We start from the raw sequence: 16428 nt of genomic DNA on the forward strand, positions 1-16428 counted from the left end.
GCAAATAATCATGTTCTTGTTTTCCAGAAAAAAATATCTAAACATTCTTAAAACAAGATCAACTTACTTGAAAAGCAAAACTCACGTATAATATACTAACATACTCTTGTAGGTGCTGACAAATGATTAATAAAATAAAAGTTTTTGTTTGCATAATATATGTGTGTGTACTGTGTATATTTGTCATGTGTATATTTGTCATGTGTATATATATATATATATATATATATATATATATATATATATATATATATATATATATATATATATATATATATATATATATAAATACAAACACATGCATGTATATATTTAAGAAACATGTTATGTTTACATATTAAATATATTTATTTATAATATAAGAATATAAATATATAAATGTATGTACATGTAAATATTTAAATATATATATACTGTATGTGTGTGTGTATTTATACATGCATAAAAATACACACAGTACACACAAATATATTATGTAAACAATGTGATTAATCGCAATTAATCGTTTGACAGCACTAATATATATATATATATATATATATATATATATATATATATATATATATATATATATATATATATATAATTAATTAGAATATATATAAAGGAATACATAAAAATGTTTAATTAACTAAATATTTTGTATACCTAGAATTTTAAAGAATATATTTTGTTTTCTTACCCCAGTGGCTATTGTATTTTATGAACCTCATTAATTCAAACATAATTTTGCCTTAATCATTTTAAAGATGTTTATGTATTTTGTACACAAAAATACGGATTAAAAAACTATATACATTTATTTGCAAAGAAAAACTAAGATAATATATTGTGCTTTAGTTTATAGTGTAATTTAAATATATCATATCAAAAAACATACACATACTGTGTTTAATTAACAATGTTACTTTATATTACATATTATTTTAAAGGATTTATATCGAAAGGTATTATAATCTAATTAAGTTTTCTAACCCTAAAATGTTTTAACAAACCATAATATGAAAACCAAATGTACAATATATTTTGTATACATATTTCAAAGGATACAATAAAATTTTTTTACAAACTTAAAGTTTTAATTTAAGGTTAAGTTTTAATTTAAGGCAAACATTTTTTTTTAAACAAATCTCATTAATTCAGTTTTGTTTAATTTTATTTTGAAGATGATTTAACATAAAATACTGATTTACTGAAAAAAATTGTACAAACAAGCACAGCTTTTCTAACATAGTATAAAACTACTGGAAAACAAATTAATTCTCAACAAATAATTTCAACATTTTTTTGAAAAAAATATTTTTTGTCAATATTTCTCACACTATTTCTGTCCCTACTTTTTTATTGTGTTACACTGATAAAAATCATCACCTGGAAAGGGGAAAAAGCAATTCACACATAGACACTGCCAAGCTCTGGAGAAAATTGCTTCAATTATGACTTGTGGCTACACTCATAAAGAAGTGCAGGGGAGATCAGATGGCTTGAGCTGTTAGAAGCAGAGTGAGAGCGGATGGAGCAGAGCTCACCATCTGTCTGAAAACTTTGGAATCTTTAGTCCTGGAGAAAGATCTGTCAGGGACCCACCGCGGCATCAGACCCTCTGAAGAGCTTGCTCTAGCACGCTGCATCTTAGCCATCATTGCTTTTTCCTCTTTCTGCAAGAGAAATTTGGTACAAGGATACACACAGGAAATTAAACTGTTCTCCAGCAAACTCTAACAAATAGAAACTTTATTGATCCCCAAAGGGAAATTCAGCCATTTGTATCAGGGCACAACAAAATACCCCACCACTACCAAATATTACGCAATTGAGATCCCTTGGTTGTGAATTTGCAGGAATCAGAACAGGGTGCAAAGATCTTTGCAGTTTATTTTTTTATATAAACAATGTCCATGCGCCAGCATTTGACTGACCCTTTTCTGGCTGCAGCCCAGAACAAAAAACGTCTCAATGTTGTTGTCTTTCAAGTAAGCATTTCTCTCCCCTCCAAAACCCGGTTCCACTTCATAGTCACCATTTAAATACTGCAGTGTGGCTTTGGTGATGTGGATCCGCCTGTAAACATTCACAAAAGAGTTTTACTATTTAAAGCAATATTTCACAAAAAATACATAAATAAATAACTTGCTGCAAAGTTACTCACCCTCGAGCCATCTAAGATGAAGATGAGGTGTTTTTTTTTTCATAGAAACAGATTTGTTGAAATTTAGCATTACATCACTTGCTCACTAACAGATCCTCTGCAGTGAATGGGTGCCGTCAGAATGTTCAAACAGCTGATAAAAGCTTCACAAGCAATCCACACTTTACACTCCAGTCCATCTATTAATGTCTTGTGAAGTGAAAAGCTGCATGTTTGTAAGAAACATATCCATCAAGGCATTTTAACTTTAAACATCTCTTCTGGCCAAAATTTAAGTCCATAATCCATAATAATGCTTCCTCTAGTGAAAAAGTCCATTTCCTGTTGTCGTCTCACATCAAAATCCACCAACATATTGGTTTAGAATTATTTTGGACTATTTTCGCTTGTAAATGTTGCTTAATCTGTGCATATTTCTTTCCTGTGCTCAGATGAGATGACTTTTTCCCTGCAGAAAGTATTATTATATACAGAGGACTCTTATTTTACCCCTGTTTTAAGTTATTTGAATGATGGGTTTGTTTATTACAAACACCCAGCTACTGGCTTCACAAAAGTTGCGGATTACTTGAGTATTTTTTTTCAGCTGTTTGGACTCTTATTCTGATGGCACCCATTCCCTGGTGAGGATCCATTGGTGTGCAAGCGATGTAAAGCTAAATTCATCCAAATCTGTTCAGATTTGGTCAGAAATAAACGTATGTACATTTTGGATGGCCTGAGGCTAAACTAATTTTCAGCAAATTTTCATTTGCGGGTGCACTATTCCTTTAACACAAATCTCTACATCCTTTACAGCAAAGTTTAAATATGAAACTTAAAAATACTGATCCCATTTTTGATGGGTGGTGTTCACTTTTACCCTGCTTGACCGCCTGCCTCCATCTGGTTAGCCAGTGTGACATCGTTGGACCAGACATCAAACTGCCATTTGCGTAGGCCGAGCACCCCGCAGTGCACACGGCCGCTATGTATTCCCACACGCATGTTCACGTTCACTCCTGTGACCTCTCGCACCAATCTGCACATGTAGCAACACGCGTGTGTTTTAATTGAAAAATGTGTTGATGAGGAAGAGAGATCAATATAGAAAATGATGTGAAGAAAAACATACGAGATGGCCTCAATCATGTCCACTCCCATCTCCACACAGCAGTGCGCGTGATCTGCCCTTGGCTCCGGAAGTCCAGACACACAGTAATAACAGTCCCCCAGGATCTTGATCCGCAGACAGTGGTTTTCCTAAGAATTCAGACAAAGCACAGCACATTTATGCAACTATTATTGTGGAAATCCTCTCTAATAGGATGTTATGATGTTAGCATACTTGTGGGTGGCTGCTATATGCTATAGCTATATGCTTGTTATTAGGTTTTTATTAGGATATTGGCTTTAATTGTGCATGTGCATGCCTCTTTTTTACATTAAGATTACATAATGTCATCAAGCGCTCACATTAAGTTGATCATTTAAAACACTAATAATTTAATGACACTAATAATGGTGTTAAATGTAATCTTTAAATAAATATCTATACTTCACATGTTGTGATTCTTAAATTCACTTAATTTATTATTAAACATTTTTTTAAACAAAATTATATAAATTTTATCCATTTCAATATAACATTCCATTCTTTAATATTGGGCCCAAAAAATGCAAAAAAAAAAAAAAAAAAAATATATATATATATATATATATATATATAATTTTGCAATCAATTTTATTTAGTCTTGATTTTTTCCCCGGTAACAATATTACAATTTTTTAAACAATATAAATTAACATGAGAAGCAACACTGCATAAGATAATACTTGTTTTAATTACTTGTTTTAAGATAATGCATCTTCAATAAAAATATGACTTCTTTATATTTATAAAGGTTTATATATTAAGTCACTTTTTTATGAAGCCATAAGTTATATACAGTATCTATCAATAGTTCAACATACACACATACATATATAATACAAAAAATTAAAAAAAGATTTTGTCACTATCTGTTAAAAACCTCATTGTGAACAAAAATAGTTACACTAAAAATGTATTCATGTTGTCCACTTACCCAAGCCAATTTATCAAAGCGAGCAAAAAGCTCATTAAGGGTCATCACAAGCTCCTGAGCCGTGCACTGAGATGCCAAACTGGTGAAGCCCTCGATGTCTGCAAATAGGATACTACCACAAGAACAGACAGCCAAGACAAAGACAGACAGACAGAGAAAATTAAATCAATAATCACAGAGCACCTTGTCTGGGTCACTGAAGTTGGTTGGATGGGCTAACAGAGAAAAAAAAACATCGATTCAGTTCACTTTCTGAATAGAGGGTGGCCACTCTCAATACTCCAGTCTATCCTTCAATTAGAAAAAGCAGGACTCGGCTGGTGTCCTTAAAAGCCTCCTAGCCATGAGGAGGATATACGGTCATCAACTATAATTTAAGACATGACAGAACGGACCCACGGCATGGCCAAATTATCGACTGACAACAGGTGGCGCTGTTTCCTTCCTAAATGGCTGATAAAATTCCCAACATTTGGAAAGCAGGATCCCTACATTTACGTGACATTTAGCATTTTCACACATCCAAGTTTTTTCTAGCACAGATGCTTCAAGCTGGCTGGGATTATGCAGGACAATGTGTTCATAAGAACTGAATTCTGAAAGCGTTCCAAACACGTAACAGAGTTACTAAAGTGGCTTGCTGTCATTTCACACAGCTTTCTGTTAATTGATTGTGTAACATCTGCTACATCATAATAAGCTACTGTAACCCAAACTGACCCAAACTGAAAAAAAAAAAAAAAACAGTAAAAGTCACATCTCAAGGACTAGTGAGTACGCTAATCTGCGTTTAAGCGTTCAACATAGCTTCAGCCTTGGGAGAGATACCATTAAGCGGTATCAGTGTCTAATGTGCCTGTGTTTTATCCAGACTTGTCGCCTGCTTGAATCACGTGGGGACTGAGTGTTATAACACTGTCACTTCTCATTCTGGAGGTGTGAGGAAAACACTGGCAAACATAGCTGTACCACACCATGTGCTTGTGTACCTGACATTGTCGTGCTTCTGGATGTAGATCTTGTGGAACATCATATCCTCTTTCTTGGCGTTGATGTCTGCCTTCATCTCCATAGCAACATGCCTTGGCAACACAGAGAGCAACAGGCGCTCCTGGATCAGGTTTGAGATGACACCAGTGAGCATGTGTATATACCTACACATAGAGTCTACTTATATGTGGGTAGCTGACATAACTGAACTGAACTCTTTTCTGAACATCAAGATTTTAGTGGATAAAATACTCAAACACATATGTATATGTGTGTGTTTATAAATATATAAATTGTATTTACACAGTATGTACACATACACAAAATACTGTATAAACACAAACAAATTACACACTTCTGGTCATTTATTTTTAACTAACTTTTTTTTTAAATAACGTATGCATACACATTTTTTATAATAAAAATAAAACCTATTTATATAGGTCTAGATTCCAATATAAAAATATAAAAAATCTCGCTCTATCTGTGTATCTGTGTATCACACACACACACACACACACACACACACACACACACACACACACACACACACACACACACAGACACACACACACACACACACACACACACACACACACACACACAGAACTACTACATTTCACAAGTACAAGTTTATAAATATAAAAAGCATATATACAAAATATATAAAAAAAAAAAGTTGTGTACATTTTAACCGAATTTATAATAATAATAATAATAATAATAATATTCATGATTTTTCACTAAAATTTGCAATAATTTTATAGAGATTACACTCACAATCAACAATATCTAGCCAATGCAATATTTTTGACTAGAAAAACATATATTTAATGTCAAATATAAAACAAATCTATACATATACATATTCTATATATACTTGTCCATAATTTATACATTATTTTAGGGGAAAAAAATAATTCTCTCGGACTATTTTGTTTTTTATAGTTGGACAATTATTAACTTGGTACAATGTCTTAGCAGCATGCTCACAAAAAGTAAATAAATAGAAAATTGACACAATGACATAACATGACACAGTGGCCAAGGATATCTGCCAGTATGTATATGGCTGAAGCAGCAGTGCTTTAAAGGATACATTTAAAGTTGTAACTTTTCTCACAGGGTTTTACAGTCTCACAAGGTTTTATAAAACACAGCATGTTATCAGCATGCTTCATGCACATTCATGAGGTAAACAAGTGTCGGGCAGGTAGGTGTGTTTGTGTACTCGAGAGCTTGCCAACCTGCTGCTGGTTCTCTCTCTGAAGGTGTAATCTGGCTTGGATGTATCCTCTGGTCTCCTTGAAGGCCTGTCTCTGAGACACCTCTGCTGGGTAGTGTGTGCAGATGCCAATGATGTTGGTACACAGGAAAATCATCGCATTGGCACATAACTGCACAGAGAAAGAGAGAAGAGGAATGAAATGAGGAATTTCGGATGTGGCATGCGGAAAAGCTTAGACTATTTTTGTTTGCAATCTATGATAAAGATCACCACAGGTTTCAGTTTGTTTTAAAGATTTAAAAAGACGTTTTAAAGGCACTGACATTACGTTTTTAGACCACTTAAACAGCTTGGTTAAATGAAAGCTCTACATTCACAATACGCATCACATAACACAGAGCACTCAGAAATGGCTCAAACAGCTGAAGATCAATTCATGTAATAGTGAAAGGAGTTAGGCCTACTTTCTGCAGTAATATGAAAAGCATCCAGCAACTGGCTTTATGTTTCAGGTCTTTTATCTCTACATCAGCACAAATATCTGGGCATTAGATGGTATGTGGTCAAACCTCTGTGCTTAAGAGAACTTAAAATGGTTTGAGGTTTTACTGCAAATGGTTTCTGAGAGTCTGTAACAGTTATATGGACCGCATTTACAAGTTAATCTCACAAAAACATATCCAGGTCACATGCCACAACAAATCGAAAGAAATTACTTTGTGCAAAAAGAAAATCAAGCCTATTTTAAGACCATCAAGCACATTTCTCCTCTCATTTTTTTTTTACATTGAGTAAAATTAAATTGTTGTAACTGGGGTATGTAATTCCTGTTATATGAGTTTTGTCTTATGTAGACAATGCTCCACAGATAGTTACTAGTCTACTATGTATATGCTGTACATGTCATTGACAATATTGAAGAATTGACAATAAAGCAGACTTTGACTTTGAGTTGTCTCTTCCTGGCATCCTGACAGATATGTTATCCAGTTTACATGGTCATAACATGAGTTAAAATATTGAATATGACTGTGAACACACAAGGTCGGTCAATACTTGATTATCACATGTTAGAGTACGGTTCTACTATTGACACCCCAAGCAAACACATCTAGTCATCATTTTCAATCAGTCAGAAACAGTTTGCTTGAGAGAATTAGTTGAGGCCCATTTCTCTGCAACAAGCATTTTCTACTTTGTCGAAGAGGAATGATCTTTATTTATCCACTTGACAAGAAATGGCACAGCAGAGCTTCAGAAAAATAGCTTCACTCCCTCTTTCAAGTGCCCCTAGAGTGAATGTACAAACATCTTCAGATTTTAGAGTTCAGGAAGAAAAGCCAGGCCCATCAGGCATCCATTTGCTCAGATGACATTATCCAAAGTTTTTCAAAACTAAAAAAAGCAGTTCTATTCAAGGGACTCACTAACACTCACGGTGCAATCCAGCAAGCTGATTAGACATGTAAAATGTAAGGATTTGGACGCAGATGTGACACATTGCCAATTCTCCATGTGTGGCCAGAAAAAGACTACAACGGCATGTGGAGAAAGTAATAGGCCAGTAATTGTTCCCAACTAAATAGTTTACTAGTTAAATACTACTTGAATATCAAAAACTGATTCCTCTTTGATAAATCTGCCCTTGAATCCCTCACCTAAAGTGCTGTTAACACAAAATACATAGGGTGGGAGAATCCCATTGAGACACCACAATCTCTTCTTCTAGGGAGACCAGGTCAAGACGGCACCACACAAAGATGGTTTCACACAAAGAGAACTCCAAAAAAACCACTCCCACAAAACAATAAAAGCAAGATCAAGATAAACACTGACAAAACTCCTTTAAAACCATCTGCAAAAGACATTTAAAAGTACTCAGATTTCAAGTATTTCATCTCAGACTGATATTACTGTGCTGGCAGATTGCATTTTCCCCACAGCAGGGCCTGTTGACATGTGAAATGATAAAAGTGACATGGTCTTTATATTAACACAGAGATTGTATCTGCGGATTATCCTAATAGTGGCAGTTTAATTTTCTAATGGAATTCTATGTAAGCACTTGGTGAGTAATTAATTTTTAATCTTGATTTATTTTTTTTTAATGCGTATTGTTCATTCATTTAAAAAAAAGGGGGGGGGGAGTTAAAGCACATTAAAATTGTGAATCAGAATTACAATTTAAAAACAGCTGTTTTAATATATTCTATTTTCCTGTAATATATAATAGTTGATTTTTCAGGATTATTTGATTGAAAAAAAAAAAAAAAAGGTACTGAACTCCAAACTTTTAAACCGTAACACACACATCATACTTGTTATTTATAGTAATTTAGTAATTTTGAGTAATTAATTACTTGTTTCTATTGTTATGAAGATTTTAAAATGCCAAGCCCTATATTTAACAGTTTCCCATAAATGTCATGGTTGCATCTGACCAGAATCTTCATCAGCAGTTTGCATAAGTGCGTTAATCTCATTGTACTGATTCACAACAACAAGCTCCCCGGTTTTATTCATGTAGCATCTGATATACAGCAACCCCCTCAGTTCATTTATATCACACTAGATCATACCAGTGAAATAAAAAAAAAGCGGTTGACATTTAAGCTGACAGATCTGACAGAATGAATGTCACATGCTTTTAACTCACAGCAAAACTGATTAAATGAAACTGTCAGATCACTCACCGAGCATGTGTGTGTGTGTGTGTGTGTGTGTGTGTGTGTGACAATGAGCCACACATGGAGCAGTCAGTCTCAGTGTGTAGAAATGTCAGAGAATAAAGAAACTGCTGTTTTATTAGATCCTCATTTTAAAGCTGACCTGAACTGACAAGGACTGGAGTTTTTCTAAAATGTAGGGAGGGACATCAAGCCAAAACCAGATTTACCCTTTCCAAATACTTTGTATAGATTTCATGAACATGTGAAACCTTTTCTAACACTCATGCAAGAGTAAGAATTTGTATACAGTATACAAAATTTTTTGCATTTTCCCCAAAACATACCACTCTTATGTCACCATAACTTGCACCATACTCTTTTACCACACTTTGGCTTAATATTGTACAAATCCTTCAGAATGCCATAACAATATCTACTCCATACAGGTGGTGTAGAGTGTGGGAAGAGTGAGGGATGATGGGATTTTATTCACAGAAACACTTAGTGCCTTCCCAATTGACAGACAGGGATAAAAGTCTAAACATTGTCTTATAATGTGGGAATGTGAACCTTATTCTGCTTGTAGCACAACATAGCTGTTGCCACAAGGGTAGCTAGCATGAATGAGATACAGGAAAGGCTAAGAAACAGGAAGAAATCCAGAATAGAAAAATAAATATTTACTCTGTGTGTGATCAAGAAATGCTCTTGCCATCTCCTCTGAACGATGTGGATACATATCACTGACTATGATGTCATTACATGTTTCATGACAATGAAATAATGATGGCGTTTAAGATTTAAATGTGCTGTGGGGTCACATGATTCAAGACTAGAGCAGAAATTCATCCAGATGTTGTTGCTGTCTTGGCAACCACAAGTTGCTCAAAAACAACAAGTTCTATGAGGAGTGGTGTCACTTCCAGATCATTAACTTTGTCAAACATGACTTGTGCTAGGGTTGATTTACTCTCTGTTCACTTTGTCACTTTGTTGGAACAAAGGAAGTAATGAAGAAGAGGAGAAAGTAAATAAATTATGTAAAGGACATTTTTTTTTTGCTTTATTAAATTATTTTAGTTTAAAATGATAACTTTGGTTTTCAATAAATTTCCATTAAGGAAGGAATGACGGAAGGAAGGAAGGCACAAAGAAAAATGAATAGGAAAGGGATGGAAGGGGAGGAAATCAGGAAAGGAAAGGAAAGGAAAGGAAAGGAAAAATGAACGAAAGAAAGACCAGGATTTGGAGTTTGGCCTTTTTGACACTGAACTGTCATAGTTTGGGCCAAACTAAAATTGGTCTCAGCTGAGCAGTGAAGCCATAGAATGATCTTTAAGAAAAATGTCACCAAACACAATGGGGTCAGCAGATCTGGACCAAGGCCATGCAACAGATAAAGTAAGAAATACTTCTGGATTTGATTTTAAAACATAAGTGCATATTTCCCAGAGACAAATTGAGATTTTCAAAACAAAGCTTGTTGCTAATCAACCAAATTCCTTATTAGGATAATTTGGAAAACAATAAATGTGAGATTTCAATGTTTTTTTTTTTTTTGTTTTTTTTTTTTTTAGAAACCCCACCCATATAATGTCTCATTTCTGGCACAAGACCACAGAGCTTCCTTGGGGAAGAGCATGATGTCTTGATGTTCATTGCTGTGAGCTAGTGTCCTGAAAGCCCTTGAGCCACTAGGGCCCCTCAACACACTCTCTCAGAACAGAAACACTGATTACAAGCACTTGACCTGCTTCTATGCTATGTCAGAAACTGAAATACCTCTGCCTGCTTCACACTTAACACATGTGAACTGTTTCCTCTTATGTGCATATGTGTGCAATGTTTAAAATGGGCATAACACTTAAATGTTGCATGGAAGTTATTTAGTTTTATTTGTTGTCTTCTTCCTCACAACTTGCCTCATTCAAACTTGGGTCTGGGTTTTAAAGCTGAGTTTTATTTATAGACATTTCATTTTTAGTATATATTTTAACTATTTTTTATTTTACATTTTTATTTTAAATGTATTTATTAGCTTAAATCAAATGTATTATTTATTTTACTTTTATTATTTATTAATTATTGATTTTTATATATTTTTATTAACTGTATTTCTTTACACTTGTCCACAGACCCCCACAGCACTCCATTGCAGTCTGCTGGGGGTCCCAGGACCCCAGTTTGAAAACTCATTGCCTACACTACAATGGTGCAGTAACAGAGCAGATTTCAACAAAGCCCTGACTCACACTGAGACTAACTCTGTGAGACTTATTCTGCAAACTGAATCAGAGTGAATACACCTCCGAATCGCAGAGAATTAAATGACATGGGTGCTAACCTACAGTAAAAACTTCCCTGTCATTCCACATCTGAAGCCTTCTGATGCCTTTGTTTTTGAAAACCGGACTGAAATTTAAGTAGTTATTTACTGAAACAATTTTATTGCATGGAAAAGAGCTGCTTGAACACTCTGCTAAACATCTTTTTTAGAATTCTAAATGACATGAGGGTGAGAAAATGATGACAGATTCTTTATTTTTTATAAAGTACTTAAAGGCAAGGTTCACCTTCAGGTGAACACAATGCATGTTAATGGGGACCAGCAACTGAAGGTGAACTACCCTTTAAAAACCATTCCATTAGTCAAAATCCACAAAAGCCTTGTACATACAGCTGCTATACCATAAGGATCAACTCTCTATCTTCCAGTCCTGATCTCAGGAGCCACTGCACAGAGCAAACAAACAAGATCAGAGAAAATTAGAACAGGAGGAGTGGTGGAGAACGAATAAGAAAGAAAAAAGAGTGGAGACACAACGTCTAAATGAATAGATAAGTAGGCATAACAGTCCGTTTCTGGGAAGTCGCCAATGAGCGAAAGTTTTGGTTTCAAAGGGCTATTACATAAGAAAGCCAAAGCCCTACTCACCCTGAAACTCGCCCAGAAACGAAACATTATATGCACATACGTGCAGGACCTTACCCTTGGATTTAGTTAAAGGTCCATTGAGGCCTATATCCAGAATTTAATCATTGTTTATTTGAAGGAAATGTTAGATGCTGCTGGAGTGTTTTGAAGTATGAATGAGAAAGCTTTTAAGGTTTAAGGGTGGTCTGTGAACTGCCTTACCAAGAAAATTCCTGGAAAGACAAACTCATAAAAACATCTTTGACCTCAAATGAACTTGCCATATCTACTGAATTCTCATCCCTGCATAAATAACAGCAGTCAAATGCAGGAATACGAAATGCGACTTTACCACCAATCACTTTAAGCTATGATTTATGGCAAATAAATTGTAGTTTATGAGGATTTAAAGTCCACTCATAAACATTTGAAAAAGAATTTGTTCAAGCGAAATGAGGTTATCAATCTTAAGACAAATGAAGGCAGGAAAATGAAGTCCACTATGTGGGTCATGAAGAATCAAAGTCACGTTCTCCATGTTCCACTATGGGATGGTTTATACCTTTATCATTCATAACAGTTTGAGGCCCCAGGCCCCTGATAAATGACCATGTCAGCCTGAAGAAAGAGCAAATTTACTAATAGGCCACAGAGTCAGTCATCTGATTCTAGACTATGAAAAGTGCCCTCAGTATGGCAAAAGATCCATTCGCCTATTATAACATGATAATTATCTCATCAAAACAAACAGCTGCGATTTAGACATATTCAGCAACAGCACAATAGGCTTGATGCCTTTGGGCTTGCGACATATGACAGCTGTATACTAATGATCACAAAAAGAAAGCCAAGGGAAAACAAACTAGGATCCAAACAAACCTACAAATTAGCACTGACCCAAAAAGCTTCAGTGCATGAGACTGAAAACTGAAGATGGCTTTACTTCACCCATTTGTTTTAATGGTTAAAGGGATTGTTCACCCCAAAATTAAAATAGTGTCATTATCTACTCACAAAAGACAAAATTTTTTGAATAATCGCTATACAGCTTTTGCAATAACAGCAGTTCATAGGGAGCTATCGAATGAAAAAAGACAAACAAACTCCACAAAAAGACATTCTTTAGACAAAATAGTTCAGAAGTTTAATATTGGCCATAACATGAAAAAAATTATAGTTTTCACTACTGCTCCATTGTCTGGGAGTCAGACAATTATACATATATATCTCCTTTCCATGAGCCTACACTGATTTGATTGATCAGATGGCAGTCTTTTGTGATTGGTCTATCGCGTAAAGAGCGTGCAATAGTGTTTGAGGGCAGGTCATGTAGAACATAGGAGGGTATTATGCAAATATATTACCCCGTGACATGTAGGTGTTACAGAAGTGAGTCTGGAATTCCTGAGGACTCGGTTCGCTGTTCTGAGTAGATTCTTTTTTTTATTTTTATTTTTTATTAAACTTTATTGTGCACTTTTGGCTTTACAACTTTGCACACTGTTCACATTGACAGACAGCTACATTACACATTGCATGAAAGATAATATTCGAAAATGCATAATAGGGGCACTATAAAAAAAATCTTACCAACCCCAAACTTTTTAACCAGATCATACCAAATGAAATTTTACAATTACATGAATCAATTATATCATTGTACAATTCAAAGTATTGCATGGCATTAGAACCCTTTAGTTATTATAAATTGACACTGTATAGCAAGAACTTCATATTTTTTTTATCTCCTTTGCTCTGACAGAAAAAGAACACACACAAAAAAAAACAGAAGGAGTTTGGAATAACATAACGCTGCGTAAGCCATTTAAATTAATTCAATTTTTGGTTAACAGAAAGTTCATGACAAAAAAACAAATGAAAAAGAGACAAGTGGCTTGTTGATGTTATATCTCTGTTACTGAAAAAAAGTCCAGAAAATAAATGGTGTTCTTCATTTCTATTCTAAGCACTGTACTAATGTGCTCCAGGACTACTCTGAGCCTGTCTGTCACAAGCACACAAGGTCAGAAAGGCACAGTGACGCATGTGACAGGCACATGACAGCCACCTCCTCCTCCTCCTTCCTGGCATGGACATTATGTATAGTTTACATAAATACACAGAAAAACTGGTTTAAGAGAAAGTTCTCACAAGGAACCGCCATGTTCCTGAGAGACCTCAAAGCACCTTGTCAGGAATTTTTTATCATTATTATGAACTTGTAAAGGGCAAAATGACACTGGGTAGAGCTCGACAAATTCAAAGACAAACAGCAAACACAGCATTCCTTCACACAAATAAGTAATCCAAAATAAAAATGGCAAGAAAGTGAAGCCATCCTAATCTAAGAATTATAGACATAGAGCTCTCTGCAGTCATAGAATCTGAGCTTGGCAGCTGTGATGACAAATTTCTACAAGCAAATGAGCCAAATGAAATGCCATACTGCTCTGAAATCCACCTAAACCCTTTAGAGTCCTCAATTCTCCAGTGCACAGCAAAAGCACACAGGTCATCACAAGGGCCTGAATCCAAAAAAAGACGGCCTGAAATCCCACAAAACATCAATTGGTCCCTGTGCAATGAAACATACACTGAAAGAGACAGACCTAAAGGTACAAAGGTGGAAAACAGTGGAGATGAAAAGTTTCCTCAGACGAAAAGACACGAATGAGACAACACTTTAAAAGCATATCAATACTTGAATAATCTAAGATGATTAGATTTAGATGTCAAAGGACTGTGAAAATAAACCTGATAAAATATTGTAAATATCCCGATCCTCTAAATTTAAAAGGATTTACTCACTCTCGTGTTGTTCCAAACCTGTATGACTTAACGTTAGGGCTGGGTACCGAACTTCGATGCCTTTATGGTATCGAACGAAAAACATAGATACTATGAGTATCGAAAAATTATTTATCTTTCGGTGCCAAATTTCGGTTCCAAAAGCCAAGCGGACGTGTTTTTTTTTTTTTTTTTTTGCCAAGCGGCTGTGTCTGTGTGAGCTTGTAGCATATGTGCATGTAAGGACCTAAATTCGCCCGTAATTGGCTGTCCACCACCACGTGACAAGACGGGGAGGATTTCTGAAGATACTCGCAGTCACACAACACAAGTGTAGTTGTTTTTTCTCAAAACGTTACCGTTTTACAATGCCAAAGAGGTCTAAAGTGTGGCTACACTTTATAAAAGTGGATGCCGAGTCAGCAAAGTGCAACATATGCGATAAGAGTATTGCAACCAAAGCCGGCAATACCACCAATTTAATGAAACATTTGTTTGGATGAGTGTTTTGCCCTCCCTCCCTGTTTAGTTTGGTCTACTCCATTGCGTATCTTGAAACACGCCCCCTTTCACATCGTCTAAAAAAACAGAGAGAGAGAGACAGATTTATCCGGTACAGCGAATTTCTCTAAGCAGGTGGCCACTGTATACGTTCACTCAAAACATAACCGACTGTATTTACGAGAATACTTGCAGAGACAATTATTTTGATATAATTGTGTGTGTATGTGTTCATTCAGAAGTTACGATACGCGAAAGATGAATTCATTGTCTGTACGCGCATTGTCTGAAATACTGCTTGCAGCGCATGCTTTGAATGTGTTTGCGCAAGCTCCGAACACGCGCAAATTGTTTAAAACGCTTGAATCAGCAATATTTAGAAACAAGTGCAAACGATCAGCTTCGATCCGTTTCACCCCTTCAAGCGAGTGAACAACGCGATGCAAATTAGGGATTTTACATCACTATTCACGATAGCCCATCGGACTGGAAAACTGTCACGACCGGTGATACAAGGATACACGGTGAGAGATCCAATTGCAGGTACGTCTTTATTTAAGGGGTAATCCAAAGAGAATATATAGTCCAGGCAGGGTTGAAGATCATTGGTGACTGGCATTTGTTCATGAAGATCATTGGTGACTTGCATTTGTTCATGAAGATCATTGGTGACTTGCATTTGTTCATGAAGATCATTGGTGACTTGCATTTGTTTATGAAGATCATTGGTGACTTGACTCAGTCCTTGAAGATCACCGGCGACTTGACTCAGCCCTTGAAAATCACCAGTGACTTGACTCAGTCCTTGAAGATCACCAGTGACTTGACCTGACTCTGAAAGGTCAACGGTGACAAGCCTTGTCTCTGGAAATTCCATGGTACATAGCCCTTACTCTGGAGGGTCATCGGTGACTGGCCCTGACTCTGGAGGGTCATCGGTGACTGGCCCTGACTCTGGAGGGTCATCGGTGACTGGCCCTGACTCTGGAGGGTCATCGGTGACTGGCCCTGACTCTGGAGGGTCCACGAACACCTGACTCGACTCTGGAAAGTCCACGAACACCTGACTCGACTCTGGAAAGTCCACGGGCACCTGCCTCGACTCTGGAAGGTCAACCTCAACC

General features: G+C 35.8%; 1 protein-coding gene across 2 annotated transcripts in view; it reads right to left on the reverse strand.

Moving 5' to 3' along the window:
* Window positions 1–16428, reverse strand: part of LOC132129095 (adenylate cyclase type 6-like) — a 41968-nt gene that overhangs the window by 11612 nt on the left and 13928 nt on the right. For both annotated transcript variants that reach the window (XM_059540542.1, XM_059540541.1), the window contains exons 4-10: window positions 6453–6602; window positions 5205–5326; window positions 4216–4327; window positions 3264–3391; window positions 3012–3170; window positions 1920–2061; window positions 1530–1658 (exon numbers count right to left, since the gene is read on the reverse strand). In XM_059540542.1, the coding sequence (XP_059396525.1) occupies window positions 1530–1658; window positions 1920–2061; window positions 3012–3170; window positions 3264–3391; window positions 4216–4327; window positions 5205–5326; window positions 6453–6602 (942 nt within the window). The remainder of the gene's footprint in view (window positions 1–1529; window positions 1659–1919; window positions 2062–3011; window positions 3171–3263; window positions 3392–4215; window positions 4328–5204; window positions 5327–6452; window positions 6603–16428) is intronic.

Source organism: Carassius carassius, chromosome 46, assembly GCF_963082965.1.
Source record: "Carassius carassius chromosome 46, fCarCar2.1, whole genome shotgun sequence".
NCBI classification, from domain to species: Eukaryota; Metazoa; Chordata; class Actinopteri; order Cypriniformes; family Cyprinidae; genus Carassius; species Carassius carassius.